Raw genomic sequence first — 25,290 nt, forward strand, 5'->3', positions numbered from 1 at the left:
GAAGAACATGGGACGTGGGTGGCACTGTGGGTTAAACCACAGAGCCCAGGACTTGCTGATCAGGAGGTCGGCGGTTCGAATCCCCGCCACAGGGTGAGCTCCCATTCCTCGGTCCCTGCTCCTGCCAACCTAGCAGTTTGAAAGCACGTCAAAGTGCAAGTAGATAAATAGGTATCACTCCAGTGGGAAGGTAAACAGCATTTCCGTGCGCTGCTCTGGTTCACGGCTTAGTCATGCTGGCCACATGACCCGGAAGCCGTACGCCGGCTCCCTCGGCCAATAAAGCAAGATGAGCACCGCAACCCCAGAGTCGGCCACGACTGGACCTAATGGTCAGGGGTTCCTTTACCTAGGAAGAACATAGTGTATGCAGTCTAAATGCTCAAATATTAGAGAGGACAATCCAGGAGTCCAGCTTTGCAGAAATCTCCTTCTGCTCCACCTCTCACAGTGTAGAAAGAGAACCAGGAATTCTGACTTTTCTTCCCAACTGCTGCCCAGTCATGAATGACCCTCGAAGCAAACCTTCCGCTCCTTCCCCCACCCCCACTCCCAGCCAACCTTCTCCTCCCCGATTGTCTTCCACTCTCCCTGCAGTTTCCCTTTCTGGAGAGGAGGGAACTGTGTGTCATTGTTGGGGTGGGCGTGTCGGATGCATGTAAGAATAGCAGCATTCGGTGGCTGGCAGTCCTTGTGCCTCCTGTCGCCTGGGCACTCAATGCTGTATTGTCCCCAAGGCTCGGCTGGGCAGGCCATTGTTTTGCATGCCGTGCTTGTCTCCGTGTGGGGAGAGGGAGGGAATAAAGGTGGCAGGGGTGGGCATTTGTGTGTGTCTGCTTTCCCCTTACGATTCCCCCCTTATTCTTGCACAATAACATATTATGATGATGCCCACGTTTTTGATGCAGAGAGACGCATGGGGTCAGGACTTCTGAGTTTGTGAAACTGGGCATACAAGGCCCAGAGCATTGGACTGTAGACTTCTTGGAGATGGCCTGGGCCTTGCATTCCCAGTTTCACAAACTCATGCGTCTATCTGCATCAAAAACGTGGGCATCATCATAATATGTTATTGTGCAAAAATAAGGGGGGAATCTTGGGCAGTGAAGAGGTGTGGTAGTGGACAGAGGGGGTTGAGGATTTCTTCAGTGTCTCTTGGCACTAAACTTCACGATTCTAAAATGAATTTCAAAGGTAGTTTAAGCTGGCACAGTCTGCAGACAGCCTTGACAGTTCCTCCCCCAAATCCTGGGATGATAATAAATGCGATCTCTCTCTCTCTCTCTCTCTCTCTCTCTCTTTTTATACATCTTTTCGGTGGCTGAGCAAGTAGGGCACATTTCTGCAGTCACACTTAGCAAGTGGCTGGGTGTATGTCTCTGTGTGACAGGGAGGGAGGAGGAGAGGATAGGATGCCCGATTCTCAGTGCACTCTGCCAGCCCAAATGCCCTCGCAGGCATCTGAGCCTTGACCGTGCGGAGCTCCAAGAGGGCCAGCCAGGGAACGCTGAAAAGTCTTGCATTTCTAGCAGCTGGAGCTGGATGGGGTTGTTACAGCACAAAGACACGAAGCAAAGGGAAGAGAAGGGGTTGTATCTGTTAGCTGAAGCATGTGTGCCGTGTCAGAAGGCACCCTGTTCCCCCACCCCATTGAGAGCATCGGGGGGGCAGCTCCTCCTGCCAGGGCATCTTTCTCCCCCCCCCCATACAGAAGAAGAGGGGGGCTCTTCATCGGCAGTCATATAAATTCTTGGGGGGGGGGATATGTCCTGCCATTCAGGCTGCAGCCTCAGAGGCCAGCAGCACATCCACAGGCTGCAGGCTGCATCCTTAGCTTGATGTTCCATTGATGACACATTATGGTGGCAAAGACCCCGGACACGAAAGTTCTCTGCTCTTCTCATCTTCCTTCAGCCACAGACAGGGTTGCCATACATCTGGGAAAACGCCTTTGAGAGCCAACATGCCCATCTGGGCGGAGTTTTACATTTCAAAGGAAATATCTGGGTTTTGGGGGCTCAGCCTCAGACTGCTCTGCACGCCACAGCTGCTGCCAGCCTGAGTTGGGGAAAGAGGTGCATGTGGCTGCTGCCACCGTGCCCATGCACCTCTTTTCCAGGTTCAGGGTGGCAGCGGCTCGGGCTGTTCACTTTTTTGCTCTTCAAAAATAGGGCAACCCTAGCCACAGACTAATGAGGTGGCCTGAGAGGGAAGGTATTTCGTCAGTTGTCCTCATTTGCAAAATGGGCATAATTGTACCTGTCTGCCTTACATAGGATGCGGGTGGCGCTGTGGGCTAAACCAGAGAGCCTAAACCAGAAGGTCGGCGGTGTGAATCCCCGTGATGGGGTGAGCTCCCGTTGCTCGGTCCCTGCTCCTGCCAACCTAGCAGTTCAAAAGCACGTCAAAATGCAAGTAGATAAATAGGTACCACTCCAATGGGAAGGTAAATGGCGTTTCCATGCGCTGCTCTGAGAAGTGGCTTAGTCATGCTGGCCACATGACCCAGAAGCTGTACGCCGGCTCCCTCGGCCAATAAAGCGAGATGAGCGCCACAACCCCAGAGTCGGTGACGACTGGACCTAATGGACAGGGGTCCCTTTACCTTTACCTTACATAGTTGTTGTACTGATTCCTCAAAGTACATTCCCCCCTCACTTTCAGGGTTTCAGCTATGGCTTCTTCCAGAATACTTCATTTCATTACTCCCCTGGCTTGCTTTTCTGTCCCCCAAACCATTTCATGCTATTGATCATGCTGAGTCCTTGTTGGACTTTTTTGGAAGTCCTGCCACTGTTCTGGGTTGTTTTTTTTAAAAGGGATGTGTGTGTATCTTTAAACCTTGGAGTTCCCCCATCTCTCCCTCTGTTTTGGCTGCGTTAGGATAGACATTTGGAGAATATGTATACATTAACATGATGTAAATTTGCACCTCACTGTTCTTCCAAAGAGTGCGGGACAGTGTTTATGCTTTGCAACATCACTCTGAGGTCCACTGATTCGTCTGAGGTGGCAAGTGCCTCGTGTCCAAAATCTCCCAGTGAGCTTTGTTTAGGATGCCAACTTCCATAATCATGACTGCTGGTCATGCAGGCTGCTTTGTTCTGCTGCATTGCACGCTGCTCAGTATGGCCGTTTGCTCAGGAAGTCTTAGGATGACATGAGAGGACCCCTGTCAGTTTACAGCAGGCTTCCTCAACCTCGGCCCTCCAGATGTTTTGTGACTACAATTCCCATCATCCCTGACCACTGGTCCTGCTAGCTAGGGATCATGGGAGTTGTAGGCCAAAAACATCTGCAGGGCCGAGGTTGAGGAAGCCTGGTTTGCAGGACAAACTTTGGCCTGACCCAAGAGGCTGAGTTATAGATTTATTTAGGTGTTGAGAAGACACAATGAGCGGGTATTTTCAGATGCACCTATCTGGCTTGTGAATGCTCGGGGACAAGGTGCATTTCCTGGGGCTGTCGTGAATGGAGAAGGCCCTGCTTAAGAAGGAAAAAAAGCTCCAAGGAGGAGGAGGTTTACCATTGCCAGTGTTCTTAGTTAAGCTGTTACCTGGCATAGATAATTTCTTAGGTAAAACATGCAACATACCCAAAATTTATTGCAAAGTATAGTGGTACCTCGGAAGCTGAAGAGACAGTGGCGGAGGAAACCCCTTGGGCACCTGGAGCAGTAAACATGATGTACACCCTAGGGTGGGACGATCTGCCCACAGGGGCGCACCGATCCTCCCGGGGGTGCCAGCGCTGCCTGCCGATTGCGCAAATATGCCCGGTGGCGAGGGCTGCATGCTGGGCATACAGTGGACGCTCGGGTTGCGAACGTGATCCGGTCTGGATGCACGTTCGCAACCCGCAGCGCTTGCAACCCGCAGCGGCGCGTCTCCGCACTCATTGGGTTGTGATTCGGTGCTTCTGCGCATGCGCAAAGCACGATTTAGCACTTCTGTGCATGTTTGACCGCCGAAACCCGGAAGTAACCTGTTCTGGTACTTCCGGGTTTGGGCGGTCTACAACCCGAAAAAATGCAGCCTGAAGAGTCTGTAACCTGAGGTATGACTCTGTTTGCATGAACAGTGGTGGGATTTTCATGACGATTGCACCAATCGCGAAAATCAGCCTGCTGGGGGTGCCAGCGCCGCCATGTTGATCCGCCCCGGGGCATTTTGTCACCCCCCTAGGCATGACACCCAGGGTGGACCATACTCCCCTTTGCGACGCCCCTGTGAAGGGAATCGATTCCGGAAGTCTGTTCGACTTCCAAAACATTCAGAAGCTCCTGCAGCCAATCAGAAGCCATGGAACCAGCGTCAGACGTTTGGGTTCCAAAGAATGTTCACAAACCAGAACAGTCACTTCTGAGTTTGTGGCGTTTGGGAGCCACAGCGGTCGACTTGCAAGGCGTTCGGGATCCAAGGTACGACTGTACATATATGTATATATTAAAAAAACTACTCCATCATATCTCCACCCCAGATTTCAGGTGTCTTTGTGTTGGCTCCTGACTTCCTCTCTGACATTGCAAGGGGTTCTATAGTGCAGTGTTTCCCAACCTTGGGCCTCCAGCTGTTTTTGAACTACAATTCCCATCATCCCTGACCACTGGTCTTGCTAGCTAGGGATGATGGGAGCTGTCATCCAAAAACAGCTGGAGACCCAAGTTTGGGAAACACTGCTATAGTGCACTGCTCTGGTTGCACGATGCAGGTGGGAGTGGGACGGAGGTGGGACTCCACTTGGCAGACGTGTCCCTGAATATTTCCTCCTCCACAATTGTCTCTGTCAGCTGACGAGCTCGGCTGGGGGATGGCAGCGTCATGCAGCTGTCCAGTTTAATTCAGGGATGTGCGCTTACCTCTGGGATGGTTTGGATCTGCATGCGATGCTTCCTGGTGAGCTTCCAAAGCTTCTAGCCCCTGCAGTCTAAATCCCTCCTCCAGCCTGGCCTGCTTCCCTCTGCATTGCAAATGGGTGTCACTAGGTTGGGACATTGAGAAACATCTCCTGTACGGTCAGGAGAATGCTTAGCTGTAAGGGATTTTTTGCACTTCCATTCCGGGATCACTATTCAAAGTTGGGAAAGCAAAACATCGTAAATGGGTGTCACTTCTGATATCCCCGATGGCAGTCGTGCAAATACCACATAAAAACAAAAACTAAGCTAAACTAAATCCCATTAAGCAATTTTGCTCTGGTGAGATGAAGGAAGCTGTAGTTACCTAGTAGGTTTTGGTCTCCAACAATACAGTAATTTCATCTCTTTGGGTGGTGTTCAACTAAGTTTAACTCATAGTGGACCCACTGAAAATAATAGACTTAACTTAAAAGGTAAAGGTAAAGGACCCCTGACAGTTAAGTCCAGTCGCGAACGACTCTGGGGTTGTGGCGCTCATCTCGCTTTACTGGACGAGGGAGCCGACGTTTGTCCACAGATAGTTTTTCTGGGTCATGTGGCCAGCATGACTAAGCCGCTTCTGGCAAAAACAGAGCAGCACACGGAGTGGTACCTATTTATCTACTTGCACTTTGACGTGTTTTTGAACTGCTAGGTGGGCAGGAGCTGAGACAGAGCAATGGGAGCTCAACCCGTCGCAGGGTTTCAACCGCCGCACTTCCGATCAGCAAGCCCTAGGCTCAGTGGTTTATACCACAGCACCACCCGCGTCCCTTATACCCAACTTAGCCATGTTCATTAATTTTAATGGGGCTTGGATACCACCCTTCCCTTGACCCCATTAGGAAAAGCCCCAGACCATCCTTTAGTCCCAGGAGGTCACAGTGGCAGACAGAGAGGGGAAAAACACTCCACCTTTGCAGTGGGAGTTTGGGCTCCTGTGTGTGTGCCAAGAAAATAAAATTTGACCAAAGGTTCCTTCTGGAAAGGAAAGGGCTTTTTAAACCTCATGGTATGCACCCCACCATGCCCCCAATATATAAGATACTAATAGCTGTTAGGAGCTCAAACAGGTCTGCATTCCCCCAGTCTCTTTTTTTGTGTCTCCTCCAGTTGACAACCATGGCTCTGCATTCTGTGATTCATCCGTCCTTGACATTCCATAGGTCCTGGAAGTCTCTGAGCAGTCTTTATTCAGTTTCATTAAAACTGCATTTCAAGATGCACAATTACAGGGAGGAAAAAGCAATAGACCAATTAAGCACATAAACAAAAAAACAAAACACAACCAACTCGGGTGGAAATTCTAGGGGACAGGTAGGCATGTAATTGCAAGAAAAGTGACCCTTACAAGACCTTTTTTTTAAGCTTTAGAATTTGCAAACTAAATCCTTTTGCAAATCTGGGGAATCTTATTTCTGAGTGGCCTGTTCCACTGAGAGAGGGTTTGACAGGTCAGAGGAGGATAGAGGAATAGACACACTATCACAAGCTTGCTTGACTTTGCAGTTGTTTTGGTTGGCGTGTGCGATGGGCAGTTTGGATATTGTGCAGTTCAACCATTTTATTGTTTTGTTACTCTCTCTTGATTGTTTGGCTTCATAAGCTGCTTTGGGCTTAGATCTTTATAGAAAAGTAGGCTTTGCCTTGTTAAAAATAATAACCACAATGGTGTCCCTTTTTCATGGCACCTGGACCATCCAAGGTCAGAAATGGTGGACAGGTTTTCCTTCCATTGCTGCGTCCACTGGGACATCAGTGCCAACCACCGATTTATGTATGCCTAACTTAAGCTCCTTACTTACATATTTATTACATTATACAGTTGTTTTTAGGAAGCATTACCACTCAGAAGCCTTCCAAATAGCCTCTATGTTTACATCCTGTTCTTCATCTTATTTTCTGATCTGAAACACACATACACACCCCTGCCTGGATTACTGCTCTTGAGTGGTTTTATTTTAGATTCCATATTCTGTTTATGGTTCAGTCCCTCATCTTAAAGTTTACTTGCTACACCTTACCTTTTATCATAATTTTGTCTTAAAAAACAACAACAACACACACACCTTCCAGAACATGTCATCCAATGATAAAGACATATGAAATTCAAAACACATCAGAGCAGCAACTAATAATACTTAACAAAAACTGCAAAAAGAACAAAATGCGGTCAGGTCTTTCTTCTTCTTTGTATTGCTCTCGTTCTTTTCTTTTTATGAAAGTGGGATCTTTTCCTTCTTCATTCTTGTTTCTGGCGTTAATCTTTGGAATTCCCTCCTTACTGCCAGTGAAATCAACCCAGTCTTCTGTTCCAAACGTCTTGTGTCCCATTTATTTCAGATAGTATATTCTTAATTGTTCAGCACAGGATAATTTTTTGTCTCCTTTTCCAATTCTCCTTTTCCATCTCTTTCCCCCCTTTTCACTGCATGTATTGCTATTTTTCCAGAGTCAGCCTGTGGGCAGAATCCTGTCATCTTGAATATTTTGGTACAGCGCCTAGATAGTTTTTTAGATTCTTGATGCCTAGCATTTATGATTGCCGGATACAAAGGTGTGTCACCATGAGATAATATTAAAGTAGGTACAAAATTTGCTCCCTTGTGCAGTTGTTATTGGTTGTTGCTGTTTATCAAATTTATATCCCCCCCTCCCCCCGGTGTGGTAAACGGACCCACAATTTAGAACAAAGCAAAAACAGCAACATCTAAAAGCAGTTTCAGTTACAAACACTATTTCATTTCGTAATCTTGGGGTTGTTGACTCCAGCTGTCAAGAATCAGGGTACCATTTTGAAAACCATTTATTGACCATAGCTTAGTGTAGATAGAGGAACATTGGAAACCTGTCTAGATAGTGCTGACCTTTGGGAACCATCATTGCTGAATGAGGATGAAGCTGCGAAAAATGAAAACTAGTTGTCAGGGTTTCTGGGAGAGAGGAGGAGATGACAGAGGAGACGGAGAGCGAGTGGGAGGAGGGGCAGAAGGATGAGGAAGAAGATGACGGAATTCTGAGGGAATCCACGAGTCTGAGCAGCGAGTCAGAGGATTCTCAAAAGGGGGTTACCTTAATCAAGCAAAAGGGAGGAGAAGGGAGAAGCGGAGAGGAGCCCAGTGGAAGACAGACGCAGCAAGAGGCGTCTCAGCCGGAACGGAGTAAAGGGGGTGGAGTCGTCAGCCTCTCGGAGGGAGCAGGATTAGGAGAGAACAGAGAAAGGGGGTTGGAGCAAGGTGTTCAGCCGGAAAGGGTGGAGAGCAGAACAAGGGGTGGTGTAGCGGTCGAAAGAAAGGTCAGCAGCAACGTACGCGCGCCAAGTTCAAACGTAGAGGCGCGCGGAAGTGGAGAGAGCTCAGGGGAGGAGCCCGGCCCTAAAGCCAGAAGGAGGGGGGAAGAGGCGGCAGAGGATTCAGCCTCAGGCGAGTCACGGAGAGAGGGAACCCAGGGGGGCAGGAAGACCCTGCGGAAAAGAAAGGAGAGGAAGAGGTGGTCTAGAGCCAGGCTATTAAGTTGGTGTGGAAGAGGGGAGGAGTCAGAGGGGACTTCAGCGGTCTAACGTGACAGACGTACGGCCACGATGCTGAACTGTACGAGAAGCAGAAATCTTCAATAAACTTTTCCTGTAAATAAACTGCAACGGAGTGAGGTCTCTTGTGAGCTGGGACCCGTCCTGGGTGGCCGTGACACTAGTGTTAAGATTTTTGAGCGGGATCTTAGAAAGATCCTGCTGCCCGTCTATATTCCACGTGAGCTATAGACTTTTGCCAGTCTTCTGCACATTTCTGACTATTTGGGGGGGCAGCAACATACAATATGTAGAATTCTATGCTGACGTCCCGCTTTTATTTCTCCCCCACCCCAAACTAGAGCAATTCCTTGCAACGGTAGCTTCTCTTCCTTTGCAAGATTTGTTGAGGCGTCCTAGCAAAGAGTGCTGCTGTTAATACTGGCGTAGAACAAAATGCCTGGTTTTCTTGTTTACATCCTCGTTCCCCTGCTTTATATCAGACCGGGCTCTTTTTCCATCAGTGCCCAGCATTGTCTAAACTGCCCAAGGACTCAGAAGGGCCTAATTCTCATCAGCTGCTACTATCTGGTTCTGATTTTTCCAGTACCTCGCTTAACTGCAGAGAATGCAGACATCACTTTAAAACACCCATACCCTGTAAAAAGGGCGCTATCTCCATAGGGGCAGGGGGCTGAACAAGAGGGGGAATGTGTGGGTCCCAGCTCTCTAATCACAGCTTCAAGAGCCGCACCTATGGTGTTTACAGACCCCATCCGTCCTTTAGCAACCAGATTAGGGGTAGCAGCTTAAGCTGCCATGGCATCACACAGTGAATGGCTGCCATGGCAACCAGGCCTCCAGGCCCCTGGGGCCAGCAACCTAGGACAGATGGCTGTCATGTGGGAAAGGGGGTCCGGGTGGACAGGGGGCTAGAGAATAGACCCTGGGGGTGTGCATATCTCAATCCAATTCCCAGCCCCATGCTTTCTCCTGCCAACATATGTTTGTTGGCAAGAGAGGGGGAGTAAGGGGGGCAAATCTCATTGTGTGGCTCTAAAGAGGATAGAGAGTGAGGATCATCCCAATTAAGGGCTTAGCAGGGCTAAAGTGGGCCAGAGCTTGAAAATGATACCAGATTAGGCTGTGTGATCCCAGCCTGTGGGTAACTGGGGGAGCACAATATCTTGTCTGGAAGGAAAACAGGAGGTAGCTGTTCCAAAACTGAGAGCTAACAGCTCCCCAAGACCTTCCTGCCTAATCTCCTTTCTGCCTGACCTTCCTGGAGCCTTTCAAATTATACACTGTTTAAATATTACTTGTATAACCAAATCCAGTGCTTTTTTTCTTAAAAAAATGTTTAGGGGTACTCTCATTTTGACTCAAGAAAATCTCAATTTTATAGTTCATATAGGGAAAGATCAATACAGTAAATGGACAAGAGTACAAAGATTCACAAAATGTTTAGGGGTATGTGTACCCCCTAGTGGTGAACCGCCCTGAGATCTTCGGATGAAGGGTGTTATACAAATTTAATGTTGATTGATAATAGTAATTTTTACCTCACTCTTCCAGGAAGCTCAGAGTTGTACTTTAGCCTCATGATGTTTCTTCTGCTCACTTGTTTCATTTCTGCACAACTTTGCTTCCATCTTAGAACTCAAGTGATGACACTGAGAGCTAGCAGCTTGACATTCGAGATCTAGCAAGCTTCAGCACTAAGTGGGAATTTGAGGTGGTGCTTTTTAATTTGAAACCCAGTACTCAAATCACTGCATCACATAGTTGACTTCCTGTCCCAAAATGAAAGAACCATGCATAGTTCTGCTGCTTCTGTTGTTGTTGTTTGGTCAAACTCATGCAGGTAGCTTCGAGAACACTGTCCAACCATCTCGTCCTCTGTCGTCCTCCTTCTCCTTCTACCCTCAATCTTTCCCAACATCAGGGTCTTTTCCAGGGAGTCTTCTCTTCTCGTGAGGTGGCCAAAGTATTGGAGCCTCAGCTTCAGGATCTGTCCTTCCAGTGAGCACTCAGGGCTGATTTCCTTCAGAATGGAGAGGTTTGATCTTCTTGCAGTCCGTGGGACTCTCAAGAATCTCCTCCAGCACCATAATTCAAAAGCATCAATTCTTCGGCAATCAGCCATCAATTCCCAACTTGTAACCTTCCTGAACCTGGTTGCACCCGGGTGCAAAAGAGAGCAGGATTTCCTCTCCTTTTAACAGTTATGTAAAAAAAGGAAATTTCAGCAGGTGCAGCTTTGCTTATCCCTGCATTACAAGCTGCACCTGCCAAATCTCCCTCTTCTGCACAGCTATTAAGAAGGAGCAGAGGCGCTCCTGCTGATGTCCTTCGCAAATGAACATCTTGCATCCAGGAGGGAGGCAATGCTTATTTTTCTTAAATCTCTGGGACAGCACAGTGTTCTGCAGGTGCATCTCTGCCCACAGAAAATATCCTGGGCTTGAAAGCTATTTTGCACCATGTCGGGGGCAAAAGCAAAAACAAAAACAAACAGCAACAAAAAACCCTAGCACAGTTACCATAAGATTACGTGCTAGGTAATGTATGGATAAACACTCTAGGCTCTAATGTATATTGGCCCAGCAGAGATAAAGTTTGGATTTGGGAAGGGGGAAAAAAGAGTTTCTGGAGAATTGCTTCTGTCAGCTCCATCCTTGCATCTATTTCTTTCTCTGTGTCATTCTCCGGTTACATAAATAATTTGATTATTTCCCCACTTGCGCATGCTGTCTCTGGTGAGAAGCATTAGACATTCTGTTATGTCTAAGCTGGACTTCCAAAGCTTTTAAAATTATTCTGGAAATTAAAAGTGAGCGCAGTGAAGAGCAACGAGGGTGCTGGGTCATGAGAACACGTCTTGCATAAGGAGACGAGGAATGCTTGGTGCTCCTCAGGCAGGCAGAGCCTTCACAGCAGCCACGCAATATCATCAGCGGCATACAAATGCTAGCCTGGATTTCCCCCCATTGAATTGGGATTTCTACTTTTGCCCGAGTCCTGTTTGTGATACCAGAACGACCTGTTTACAGTATCAAGTTCCTGTCTTGATAACTCTGCAGCATGGTTTAGATTCAGCATATCTTCTACTCACAATTAAGTCTCATTGAGTTCAGTAAGAAGTTACTCTGCAGTTAAAGCCACAGTCCTAAACATGCTTAACGGGGAGTGAATCCTGTTGAATACACTGGGCATTACTGCAGACAGAACCTGCACAGGATTCCCCTTTAGGCTTGTAGCCTTAAGAAGCCCATTACTTGACTTGCAAGATGAAAACAGGTTACTTTAACAAGTCAATCTGCATTATAAAGGATGGAATTGCAGAACTGACGTAACCCTTCTGCAGTAGCAGAACTAGTGGTGGTTAAACACAATATGTCTGGGAATCACTATAGGGTAGTGATCCTGCAAATCTGGCACACTGAAGGATGCTGTTCATCTCCTTGCATTGCTAACTCCCAGAAGTGACTTAACCCGACCACTGTCTCCTGGTAAGCTACAGTGATATTATAGACTGGAGGTCAAGTGAACATTGCTGCCCCACATTGTCTTCTGTGACCTCAAAACTTTGGAATAAGATTCTGGTTATGACCTATGAAGCCCTAGGTATCTTAGGCCCAGGCTATCTGAAGTACCATTTTCTCTCTGCTCAGGCACAGAAATGTCTGGGGAGGCCCTTCTCTCAGTCCCACCCACCCTTACAGGCACATTCACAGAAGACGGCCATCTTGGAGGCTGCTCTTTGACTTTGGAATTCCCTTCCCAGAGAAGCTACACTTGGCTCCCTCCCATCTGCAAGTGAAGATGGTTTTATTCTGAAGTGAAAGCTTAATGAAAGATCAGTGCTGCTTTTACTACCTGTAGTTTAATAGATTTGTTTTATTTCCATTATGGCTTAATGACTTTTTAGCTATCACTTTTTGCAGTGGTACCTCAGGTTAAGAACTTAATTCGTTCCGGATGTCCGTTCTTAACCTGAAACTGTTCTTAACCTGAAGCACCACTTTAGCTAATGGGGCCTGCCGCTGCGCCGCTGCTGCACAATTTCTGTTCTCATCCTGAAGCAAAGTTCTTAACCTGAAGCACTATTTATGGGTTAGCGGAGTCTGTAACCTGAAGCGTATGTAACCTGAGGTACCACTGTATATGTTTTTAGCTTTCTGTGTTCTTATTCATGCTGTTTTAATTTTTGGCAATCTATGTTGAGTCTCAGTTCTGGGGGAAAGGTGATGATGATGATAAAATGGGTGCCCTATTTTTCTTCCGTTTCCCTGGGTTTTTAAAATAAAAAATATTATCATTACCTTTCTTCATATATGAATTGCTTCCTCTGAAGCATACTGAGGCCTTATTAACAAGACAACAGAAACACACAACAACTATCAATCTCTACTGCCTGCTACTCATTTAAGTCTCTTTCATATCTGCATATTTCTATATTTTGGGGCTGCTTCACAGATTACATTTTGAGGTGGCTACCTAAAAATGCCATGAGTAGCGTTTCAAACAGAGCTTGTTGTTGTTGTTTAGTCGTTTAGTCGTGTCCGACTCTTCGTGACCCCATGGACCAGAGCACACCAGGCACTCCTGTCTTCCACTGCCTCCCGCAGTTTGGTCAGACTCATGTTTGTAGCTTCGAAAACACTATCCAACCACCTCGTCCTCTGTCGTCCCCTTCTCCTTGTGCCCTCCATCTTTCCCAACATCAGGGTCATTTCCAGGGAGTCTTCTCTTCTCATGAGGTGGCCAAAGTATTGGAGCCTCAGCTTCACGATCTGTCCTTCCAGTGAGCACTCAGGGCTGATTTCCTTCAGAATGGATAGGTTTGATCTTCTTGCAGTCCATGGGACTCTCAAGAGTCTCCTCCAGCACCATAATTCAAAAGCATCAATTCTTCGGCGATCAGCCTTCTTTATGGTCCAGCTCTCACTTCCATACAGAGCTATCACACTCCTAATGGGGAGCTTTGAGTAGCTTCCGCTTCCTGTTGGTGATGCTCACTGACACAACATGCACATCGGCCCTGAGCGGGTATCATATCCTTTTTAAATACTGTGTAATGTCTGCTCTATTTGCAGCATCGTGACAGTGCTGCTTTCTTCCCTTCCTGCTGGTGATACTTTAGGGGTAGGGCTGGGTTGAGTTGAGAACTGAAGCAGGGAAGCCTCTTCTATGGTGCCTGGCTTTCATGCTGCATGTGTTGCGCAGAATCATTGGTGGAGGCTGGTCAGCAAATTGTTTGCTGCTACACAGAACTAGGGAGAGCGACTGCAGGCTGTGTGATGCGGAGCCATTTTGAAAGAAAGCACTTGGCCGTGACAGCTTTATGTACCTAGGATAAAAAAACTCAGGCAAAGGGCATAAACCCACTCACTTCACAAAGAGGGAGATGAGACCTGAGCCAATAACCCCCAATACAAAGCCCAGTCTGGAGAGCCCACAGTGTCCGACCAAAAATAGAACAACATGGGATTAATTCAGATATTGAAATCCCAAGGAGACCCAGTTCATGTAGCAAAGGCCGTATTCATGCAGTGCTTTTGAGCATATTAAAGGCAATTGGCCCAGGATGAAAGTCTCAGTGTGTCTCTCACCATATAACCTAAGGTAGCTTGAACCAAGATGTGGTGAAATTAGAAATGCACACGTCAGAGTATTTGAGACTCGGCACACCAGTACTCTGAGAAACCCATCTAGTATTGATTTCTAGATGTTAAAAATGAGGGTGCAAACAGCCACCATGGTGGAGTGCAGTCTGAAAGCCTGAGTCCTTTCCCTCTCTTATTTTTGGATTTTTGACGCTGAGTTCTCAAAGCCATTGGGGGAGAATATGTATTGATAGTGAGACTGCATGTCATTGATTGTCTTTGGGAGCAGAATTAATGACAGGTCCTGCAGGCAGCGAAGCATTTTCCTTTGATGCTATGCAATCCTGGCCTGAAGCTGGAGATAATAGCAGAATCGATGGCCTGATCAATAGTTTAACAGGGAGCCATTGCACTGCTAGCAGAACAGAAGTCTGCTGGAAGGCAAAAGTGAACTGAGCCCGGGCACAGAGGCTTTGTGGAAATCAGGACAAATGTGGGAGGAGGAAACTGAATTGTGCCACTATTGCTGGAGGGAGACACCTGTAGAATGCCTGGATTGTTCTGCAGATTTCCCCATCATGCTGCCAGCTCTAGGCAACAGACTGTTGTTGAATTGGTGTACTGTATATATTAATGGATTCATTGATGCAAATGAAAAAAATGGTGATCTGAGCCATATGAAGTTGCCAAAGACTATGTGACTTCTGACTGCAGTGATGGGGAACATAAACCTCATAATGTGAAATACAAATAACATTTCTGGATAAAGAAAATAATAAAAGGTAAAATGTACAGGGTGACTAATGTAACCAATGGTAGTTGTAAATGAATATAGACAGATAATAAGAATTGTATATACAGGAGGATTTATTTGACTATAGACACCCTATGGACAAATACGAAAGAAGAACAATAATATACAAAACGGATGAAGACAATGCGAAAGAATTAGATGTGGGAGCAGGTGTAAATGTGAAATGTAATACAATATGGGTATGTGGAGTGTACAAATGAAAATCAAAAAAGAATATTATGAAAGATGGGGAACATATATATCTATACATGTGGGACATAAAAGGTAAAGGACCCCTGGATGGTTAAGTCCAGTCAAAGGTGACTATGGGGTTGTGGCGCTCATCTCGCTTTTCAGACCGAGGGAGCTGGTGTTTGTCCACAGACCGCTTTCCAGGTCATACGGCCAGCATGACTAAACCGCTTCTGGCACAATGGTACACTGTGATGAGTGCCAGAGCGCACGGAAACACCGTTTACCTTCCCACCACAGCGGTACCTATTTATCTATTTGCACTGGTGTGCTTTTGAACTGCTCAGTTGGCAGGAGCTGGGACAGAGCAGCGAGAGCTCACCCCATTGTGCGAATTCGAACTGCTGACCTTCTGATCGGCAAGCCCAAAAGGCCCAGTGGTTTAGACCACAGCGCCACCAGTGTCCCTGTGTGGGATATATCTGTGGATGGATGGGGAGCAGTACTATTCTTCTCTCCCTCTCCCTCTCTCCCTCTCTCTACCAGTCAGAGGTACTTTGGGATAGTTTGAAATTCTCCTCCTTCATGTGGATCAGCATATACAAATGACCAATGGGCAGATTTTTCTTCTTGCCTGTATTCCACACACTCATCCCAGGAACTTTCGTTTAGGGATCAGTGGAATCCCCTCTGCATATTTTGTGTGCCTGTGGATCTGTTGCGCATGCTCAAAGGCTCTCTGCCCCCCACTTTTAAATCATCACTTCATACATCTGCAGTTCCACCCCTGTGTTGAAAATGGCTTTCAGGACTGTATTACTTGGTGTTCTCACAGGGTTATAGCAGGGTTGGTAACCTCGGTTGTGTGTGTAAGGAAGCAAACATGTGGCTCATCTGACCTGTTTTCTTCATGGCTGGTGCATTTATTAATGGGGGAGGGTGTTCTCCATGTCTATCCTCAACTCCAGCATTCCCTGGCAACTTTGCTTTGAAAAACAATACTGCTTTGTTTGTTTGTTTGTTTAAATGGGCTTTTGATGACCAGGGAATATGCCATTTAACCTGTGTAATTTGGGGTGTGTGTGTATGTTGTGATTTAATGTATTGTCTCCTGTCCTGGGCCTTTGACATGTAATGAGCTATAAATAAAAATAAGTGCAAATTCAGTAATAAATAGTTGTAGAATGCCTTTTGTGTGCTGTACCTCACATATATTCATCCCCTACATCTTGGCTCAGTGGGGTAAGTGGTACCTGAGTAGCCAGCAGGCAAAATGACTCTCCAACAAAACAAAGCTTGTCAAAGGACCTTCTGGATGGTTCAGAACAGGAATCCTGATCCATCCAGGCAACCAGATCCTTCCCATCCCGACATCCCTGAGGTTGCAGGCAGAAACACCCAAGCCTGACACAGATTGTTGGGTTCTGCTTTCAGTTCCTTCATAACAGTAACCCCCTCCCCCCACTCCCTCTTGTTTTCAGCAGATAATCAGCACAATGGAGACCCAAGTGTCCAATGGTCCTACAAGCAACAGTTCCCTCCCCAATGGGCCACTGATTAGTGCCAACGGCGCCACTGATGACTCCAAAACTAACCTCATAGTCAACTACCTACCCCAGAACATGACACAGGAAGAATTCAAGAGCCTCTTTGGAAGTATCGGAGAGATTGAATCCTGCAAGCTGGTTAGAGACAAAATCACAGGTAAGACAATATGGCGGTGGGGGGCGGGGAGAGGGAGAGATCCTGGCTTTGGTTTGACTCAGACATCACGATAAGCCACAGTATGATAATGATGATGATGATGAAGATGATGATAATGATAATGATAATAATAATAATAATAATACCAAGCAGCTTTTGAAAAGCTCCAACTGGTTCCATTCAAACTGAGTTGATGGTCAACCAAATGGCGAGTGGGATAGTGTAAAGTGAGGTACATTGGGGCAAACAGAACTCCATGTACAGTGCTGGAGTCAGAAGTGGCAGTGACTTAACCTGAAATTGGGGCAGATAGCACGGTAAAAACATCAACGCCATAAGGCGGCAGCTGTGGAAAAATAGGCCTGGAGACCCAAATCCCATGAAGGAGGTAAATATGTTTGGCATAGTAGGTGCTGACCTTTAAAGCTCTAAACAGCCTCGTCCCAGTATACCTGAAGGAGCGTCTTCACCCCCATCATTCAGCCTGGACACTGAGGTCCAGCTCCGTGGACCTTCTGGCGGTTCCCTCACTGCAAAAAGTGAGGTTATAGGGAACCAGGCATAGGGCCTTCTCGGTAGTGGCACCCATCCTGTGGAACGCCCTCCCACCAGATGTCAAGGAAATAAACAACTATCTGACTTTTAGAAGACATCTGAAGGCAGGTCTGTTTAGGGAAGTTTTTAATGTTTGATGGTTTATTGTGTTTTTAATATTCTGTTGGGAGCCGCACAGAGTGGCTTGGGAAACCCAACCAGATGGCTGGGGTAATAATAATAATAATAATAATAATAATAATAATAATAATAATAATAATAATAATAGGAATTTGCTGCCATAAAAAGTGGCAATGGGCACCCAGTTAAATGGCTTTAAACTGGGATTAGAGAAATCCATGGGGGTTTTTCAGTGGCTAGGAAGAAGGGCCATATGGAATCTCAGGAGTACTCAGTAGTGGTGGTGGATGGCTTCCTGGTACTGCCACTTATGAGGAGGAAGAGGGGTGAGGCAGTGGAAAGGTTGGCACTGTGTGGCCCTTGTCCCTCCCCTGATCCTCCTTGGCAAATGGCAGGAACTCATCTGCCAGGAGGGCTTGAGTGTGCAGCTGTGCCCTCCTCGCTGACTGCTCCTCCAGACCAGTGGAAGCATCCCTCTAAAGACCAGTTAATAGGGAGCAGTGGCAAAGAGCATTATAGTAGCCCAGCCTTTGTTGTGGGCTTCCCAGAGGCATCTGATTAGTAGGATGCTGGGCTAAAAGGACCTTTGGTCTGATCTAGCAGACCAGTTATTATGCTTAGGATGGTGGGGTTTCATTTATAGCTTGTTGTGGTACATGAATTGAACTTCTCTGTTTGTTGTGGACAGGGCTGGATTTAGGTTTGATGAGACTCTCAGCTACTGAAGGTAATGGGGCCCTTTATATGACCAGCTGTCCTTTGTCCACAACAAATTGCTGCAGTTTTTTGTGTTGAATATATGCTATATGGTAATTTATGGACCTAATAGGTATCTAAAGCCATTTGCACATGTTGCCATGCAACCAGTCCATGCAGAATGTAGGTACCCTATATATAGAAATGAGCAAACCAGTGATATTTTAGGGAGCAGGCTAGCAGGCGGGGCCCGTGACTTACATCATAGGAGGCTACACAACACAAAACACTGTTGTTGTTTGTAGGTTTTATTTTATTTGTTTTATATCTTATATTTTGGAAATGTACATCCAGGGGTTTTCCCCTTTCATTTTTTGGGCCCCCCCCAAGAGAGTGGGGCCCTAAGCTATAGCTTGTTTAGCTTATACGTAAATCTGGCACGGGCTGTGGAGGCCTTAAGGACCTTTTGGTAGATGGTGAATGGATCACAGGCCTGGAACTGTACCGTGGTACCTCGGGTTAAGTACTTAATTCGTTCCAGAGGTCCGTTCTTAACCTGAAACCATTCTTAACCTGAAGCACCACTTTAGCTAATGGGGCCTCTTGCTGCCACCGCACCGCTGGAGCACAATTTCTGTTCTCATCCTGAAGTTCTTAACCCGAGGTAATATTTCTGGGTTAGCAGAGTCTGTAACCTGAAGCGTATGTAACCTGAAGTGTATGTAACCTGAGGTACCACTGTAGTGCATTTGTGTTTCTCTCAGAATTTGCTATATCGTCATTTACTATCGCGATACACCTTTTTTATGATAATGACAAGCTAGCTGTGGGTGGAATATGATGAAAAGAGACTATAGCAGACCATGAGGTGGCATGGAACTTTTCTTCTGACACTGGTATTGAAGCTGCAGTTTACCAGGGGCCGGGGCATCACAGGGTGGCAGTGGGATTGTGACTGTCTGGGCACCTCAGCACCTCGTGATGATGTGTGCATGCAGTCCTGATGCCACAGCTGTTTTCCCACTCCCTGTCTCAACCTTGGGTAAGCTGTGGGAGGGCAGCTCCACAGGCTGCTACTGAAACCAGACCTTGAGGTACCGGTTCAGATTACCTGTTGCATTGGCTTGTTGCTGGTGTTTGTTCAGAGGGAAGGTCAGATTTGAGCACCTGATATTTACAAATGGCAAAGCTGTGTCTGAATTCTCAGCACATTTGTGCAGCAAGTAAATTTGACAGCCCCCTTTGGGGGGAAAATACTAGCTTTGATTTGTGGCTTTGAAGATGGCAGTTTGAAACTTTGAGTTTGGTTTGGGAGGGGGCCTTGTCTTGAGGTTCAAGTATACAACTGAATAAAGAAATAGTCTGGTTTCAGGCCATCTGGTCCTCAGAACTAGCTACTTGATTTTATTGTTATTACTTACTTCCATTTAGTTTGCCTGCGACCTTTTCATGTGAAATACAGTGAATCAGATTCCAAACGCCTCCGTTTTGGAACGTTTTGGCTCCCAAACGCCGAAAACCCAGAAGTAAATGCACCGGTTTTTGAATGTTTTTCGGAAGCTGAATGTCCGACGCGGCTTCTGCTTGAGTGCAGGAAATTCTTGCAACCAGTCGGAAGCTACACCTCAGTTTTTGAACATTTCGGAAGCCAAACAAGCTTCCAGAATGGATTATGTTCGACAACCAAGATTTGACTGTATTTCCAGAGAGGAAGCCTTCTCCTTTTGCAGATGTTAAGAAACAAATGAAGCCAACAGGACTTTTGTAGCACACCTTTCTCCCAGTGGCCTCCTTTGTGCAGGAAGATATGCCATGTTGATTATCAAAGGCCACTCAGTGAATTTCAAATTAAGCAGAAATTTGAGCTTAAACTTTGCACACCCTGTACTCTAGTTAGGCCTGGTGGGGATCCTAATTTAGCCTGCAAGGCTGTTATCCCCAGGCCATGGCCACCTGTCCCCCACCTGACATCATACAAGATATCAGGTGCGGGGAAGGCAAAGATGAAGATCTTTGCCAAAAGCAGGGTTTGCAGGCTTTCCAAGGTCAGCTAATTGTCTGTGCCTAGCAAACTGCCCACACAGTTTGAAACCAAACTGTGCAGCAGGCAGAGTCTCAGCAAACAGGAATGCTTCACCTGACATAATGGTGACATCAGGTGACTGTCAGGTGGGCAGCTTCATTCTCCTGTCAAAATGGCTCATGGGGTTTGCAGAAGATCTGGTTCCAGCCCACTGACCTGATCCAGTTCCCTATGCTTGCGCCAAAGACTGCCGTTTAATCTAATTGCCAAATCCAGGAGAGCGATTGTCACACGTCTGGACTGCTGACGTCCAGGGTTTTCTTTCTCTCCTCCTTTCAGATCCAGATGCGATAACTTCTATTTACTGTTTCTAGGTAGTTTTAGTATGTAATCTGTCCCCTGTTGTGTTGCCACCAACATTCTATAAAAGCAAGAAGGAAGTCCAAGCTAAGCGCAGTTAGCAATTTATTTGGCTCAAAGTCAAGTTCTGTCCAAAACTCAACCAGGTGCACCGAGCTTCTGTGCAACACCTTGGCAGTGTGTGACCGGCCACATAACTCAGAAGATGTAGTATATACTTAGAAATCCAGGCAAAATCTAACTCTTAAGTAAATTATCAAGTTCAATAAAAGAAAACTGAAATATCGACAGAGAATTTGTAGCATTAAAGGAAGGAAGCACATGCACACTGACAGATGGATAGGCATTGCTGAGATACAAGAGGGTCAGCATGGCATGGAAAGTACATTGGAATTGCAAGAGGTTGTCTTTTTAGGGTGCAAAACTAAGTTCCCTGGGAGGGTGTTCCAGGAACAGGTAGGGTATAGTGGAGCTCTCTGCAGCTGGAGAGGGAGGTGCCTCGCTGTGGTGGCATTGCTCTTCTGCAAGCACCAGTGCTCCAGCGGTAGGTATGCCCCAGTTTGCCTTCAGATTGATACCACTGGGAGGAAAAACACAAAACAGGTGGAGCAGTACAGGATGGCAGGAGGAAACTCTGTCCCCCGCCACCTTCTGGCATGAGCCCAGAGAGTTCTGAATTTAGTAGTTCTTGCACCACAAATTCATCCCTTCCTTGCCCCATTGGATTGTTCTGCCCAAGCCCAAAATACCCTGACTGCAAATTGTCTGTTCCTGACCTGTAGTCGTTTCATGGATGCAGAATGAATGTGGTCTCGCTGGAAACAGCAGCAAGTTGAAAGGGGCAGTCCAGAAACTTAGTAAGATACTTTATCATTTTTTTAAAAAAAACAAAAAACCTCAAAAACTAGAAAGAGGGACTGGGTGGCATATTTTATAGTGAATGCCAGTCATTTCCCCCCTCGGGGACTGTAATGTAGATCCCAGATTTAAATTCCCGAAGTACAAGCTTTGTCACAAGCAAGTTAGCAGGGAAATGTGTGTTTAGTGCCAATTAGTTGAAATGTGAACTTGGATGTACCCTTTATCGCATGGCGGTGATAAAGACATTGAGAGGCAGCCTACGCAATGGCAGGAAGACACCATTGTCATTCAATAGAAACCAACCTTCTTCAATGGGGGGGGGGGTGGGCATTCTTCTTGACCACTGAATGTCAGAATATGGCTGTCTGTTGCTCTAGGGGCAAAACTAAACTTGTCATGGAAGATGCCTGGAAGCATTTCCCGACATTATTTGTGTGCTATTTTATTTTTGGTCATTGTGGGTAAGCAGAGCTGTTTATTTGGAAAGAGGGGTTGGCTACCATCTGAGGCAGAGGTCCAGATGCTTCGCTTCTCATCTGCTCTGCTTCCAGAAGTACCTGGTCACTTATGGGCTGATTTCTCTGGTCTGGTATTGCTACTACTCACCGTATTTTTCACTCTATAGGACGCACTTTTCCCCCTCCAAAAATTAAGGGGAAATGTGTGTGCGTCCTATGGAGCGAATGCAGGCTCCTTGGCTTCAGCGATAGCAACGTGAAGCCTCCAAAGTGCAGAGGGAGCGCTCCTTCCGTGCCCCGGAAGCTTCGCGTTGCTTTTGCTGAAGCCTGGAGAGCGAGAGGGGTCGGTGCGCACCTGCGCTCCAAAGGCTTTGGGTTCCTTTTGCTGAAGCCGGGAGAGCAAGACTCTCCTGGCTTCAGCAGAGACGGAGAGCTGCAGAGCGCCCCTTCAGCCAAGCGGGAGGAGAAATGGAAGGGGCTCCGTTTCACCTGCTGCTTCGCTGAAGGGGTGCTGAGCAGAGAGGGGGAGAATTTTTTTTTCTTGTTCTCCCCCTCTAAAACAAGGTGCATCCTATGGTCGGGTGTGTCCTATAGAGCGAAAAATACGGTAATTCCATAGTAAGACCATACTTGACCACCATTTGATTGAGGGTGTAGGGGGTGACTTGATGTGAATACTGAGACCTGGGTGGGTCTGACCAACTCTGCTCTGCCACCTTGGGACATAGTGCAGCACTAAACCAAACTAGAGAATCTGGGTCTATGTGTCACCATTTTCCATAGGACTTCCATCCCCTTTACCAAAAAACTATTGATCTTCAGGTAGGCTTAGAGGACCATGCACCTGGTATTGGGCCAGGGGAGCATACTGGGAGTGTACCAACCACTTATCTTCTGCCCAGCAGCCTCCCAGACTGAGTTGGCCAAAGTGATCTCTAGCATGGTGTTGGAAGCCCTAGGTGACTTTAATATCCACACAGAGGCTGCTATAGAACTAACTCAGAACTTCGTGGCCTCCACAACCACCATGGGGCTGTCTCAAATGGCCATCGGTCCAACTTACTGCCCTTAATTTACAGACTTTACCCAGAGTGATGTGAGGCGTGGCCTGAAGTTGGGGTGTGTGCAGGGCAAATCATTGTCTTGGTCAGACCACCATCTGGTAAAGTTTGGATTGGTGATGGCAGTTCCCCCCTGCAACTGTGATGGGCCCATTCGGAGGGTCTGGCTTGAAGTTTGATGGAAACATGGATTTCTAAATGTTCTGGGGAACTTGGCAGCAGAGAAGGCCAATGATCTTGTCCAAACCTTGGTTTTTATTGTGGAACGGTGACATGAGACACAGTCTCTTTGGTGTTGTAGAACCCAGTATGCTCCCTGGTATTTGGAGGAGCTGTGGGCTATGAAACAGGCTGGACAAAGTCTAGAGCTCAAGCCGTGCAGAAGTTCCCTTGAGGGGTCAACCTAACACTTACTGTGCATTTTTTTGCCTACAAGGCATTGAAGAAGATGCATTTTGTGCCTCAAGCAGCTCACCACTGGAGCTCTTCTGTGCAGTTTGGAACTGCTGACTCACACTGGAGCCCCTCAAGAACCTGCTGAGACCAACTGGCTGCACATTTTGATGATAAAGTTGCTTTAACCCTGCATTTGTGGCAGGTTCCGATGGCCAAGCCTTGATGTGTGGTGGGATCACCTTCCACTTACAGGTGCTTTCGGCTCTCTGCCCAGCCATGTTGCCCCCTTGATCCCTGTTTCTCTTAGCTTACTAACTCTAGCAATGGAGCTATCACTGGTTGGGTCCAGAGTGTGGTAAATGCTTTGTTGCATGTTGGGATGATCCCTGTCACCTTGGAGAAGGCTTTGGTCCAGCCAGTTCTAAATAAACTAGTACTGGACCCATTGGTTTGGACAAACTAGCTACCAACTAGCCACAAACCCCCCTTATTTAGGGAAGTTGGTAGATGGTTATGGTGGAACAAGTTCAGGCATTCATGGACAATACAGTCTTACCTTGGTTTTCAAACAGCTTAGTTCTCGAATGTTTTGGCTCCCAAACGCCGTAAACTGGAAGTGACTGTTACGGTTTGCGAACTATTTCTGGGAGCCAAACGTCTGATGGGGTTTCCGCGGCTTCCGATTGGCTGCAGGAGCTTCCTACAGCCCACCAGAAGCCATGCTTTGGTTTCTGAACATTTTGGAAGTCAAACGGACTTCTGGAACAAATTCTGTTCAACTTCCAAGGTACGACTGTACAGACACATTCAAATCAGGATTCAGACTTAGCCATGGGAACAAATTGATTGCCCTGATGGATGACCTTTATTGACAATGGGACAAGGGGAGTGTGACCTTGCTGTCTCTCTCTCTTTCTCAATTTCTCTGTGGCTTTTTGATAGCATTGTGACCATGGTATTCTCCTGGAATGGCTCTGTTGGTTTATATTGTGTTACAGTGGTTCTGCTCCCTGCCTCTGAGTGTTCATTTTGGAGAGTAGCACTAGACAAGGGTCAGCAATTTTTTCTAGCGGGGGACCAGTCTATTGTCCCTCAAAAGACTATATTAAAAAAAAAATGAACAAATTCCTGTGCCCCATAAATAACCCAGAGATGCATTTTAAATAAAAGGACACATTCTACTCATGTAAAAACACGCTGATTCCCGGACCATCCGCGGACCGAATTTAGAAGGCGTCCTGAAAGCCACACTGTTTTGTTTCCAATGCTATTTAATATCTAAATGAAGCACTTGGGAGAGTGGTCATTAGCAGATTTAGGGCAAGGTGCCATCACTGTGCTGAGGACACTCAGCTCTGTTTTCCCATCACATCTGACTCAGAAGAGGCTGTGCAGACCCTGGATCAGTGCCCGGTTGCAGTGGTGCACTGGATGAGGAGAAATAAACAAAGTCTGACTCCGGGCAAGACAGGGGTCTGTGGGTGAGCGGCTGCCATGTTTGTGAACTTTGCCTGACCTGGGCAGGGTTGCATTCCTTCTGAAGGGGCAGATACGCAGTCTGGCTGTGCTCCTGAATCCACCTTTGCTGCTGGAGACACAGGTGGCCTCAGTGGCTAGGAGCATCTTTTATCACCTGAACACGACTGCTGCAACCATAATTTGGGCACAGGAGTCCAGGTGTTGGTAATTTCAAGGTTGGACTAGTTCAGAATGTTGCAGCACGGTTGCTGGCAGGGGTGAGATCCAACCAGAAAATTATACTTCTGCTGAAAGATCTGCACTGCCTACTGATTTGTTACTTGGCCAAGTTTGGGGTCTCATTTTTTAGTATACGAAGTTCTTAGAAGCTTGGAACCAGTTTACTCAGAAGAATCGCCTGGCTCCATATGGGTTTCTTTCTTTTTATATGTATATATGTATATATATGTATATATGTATATATAAAAAATATGTATATATAAACAGAGAATCAAAAAGTATATCCATATAAAGACATTCCTCTGAATCTCCGGACTTCCTCCCATCCCCTCCATGGGGTCCCGTTGTTGTTGTTGTTG

General features: G+C 46.8%; 1 protein-coding gene and 1 long non-coding RNA gene across 8 annotated transcripts in view; one reads left to right on the forward strand and one right to left on the reverse strand.

Moving 5' to 3' along the window:
* ELAVL3 (ELAV like RNA binding protein 3) overlaps positions 1-25,290 on the forward strand; it is an 88,830-nt gene that overhangs the window by 32,777 nt on the left and 30,763 nt on the right. For 6 of the 7 annotated variants that reach the window (XM_081894563.1, XM_081894564.1, XM_081894566.1 and 3 more), the window contains exon 2: positions 16,481-16,703. In XM_081894563.1, coding sequence (XP_081750689.1) covers positions 16,481-16,703 — 223 coding nt within the window. The remainder of the gene's footprint in view (positions 1-16,480; positions 16,704-25,290) is intronic. The other variant, XM_081894569.1, reaches the window with a different exon arrangement.
* On the reverse strand, positions 7,618-9,706 carry LOC309360457. The gene is made up of 2 exons (XR_014164168.1): positions 9,063-9,706; positions 7,618-7,798 (listed from the first exon to the last, which is right to left on the reverse strand). It is a non-coding gene; the product is annotated as an uncharacterized lncRNA (long non-coding RNA).

The sequence above is a fragment of the Podarcis melisellensis genome (genome assembly GCF_964234715.1).
Source record: "Podarcis melisellensis genome assembly, chromosome: 17".
In the NCBI taxonomy this organism is placed as follows: Eukaryota; Metazoa; Chordata; class Lepidosauria; order Squamata; family Lacertidae; genus Podarcis; species Podarcis melisellensis.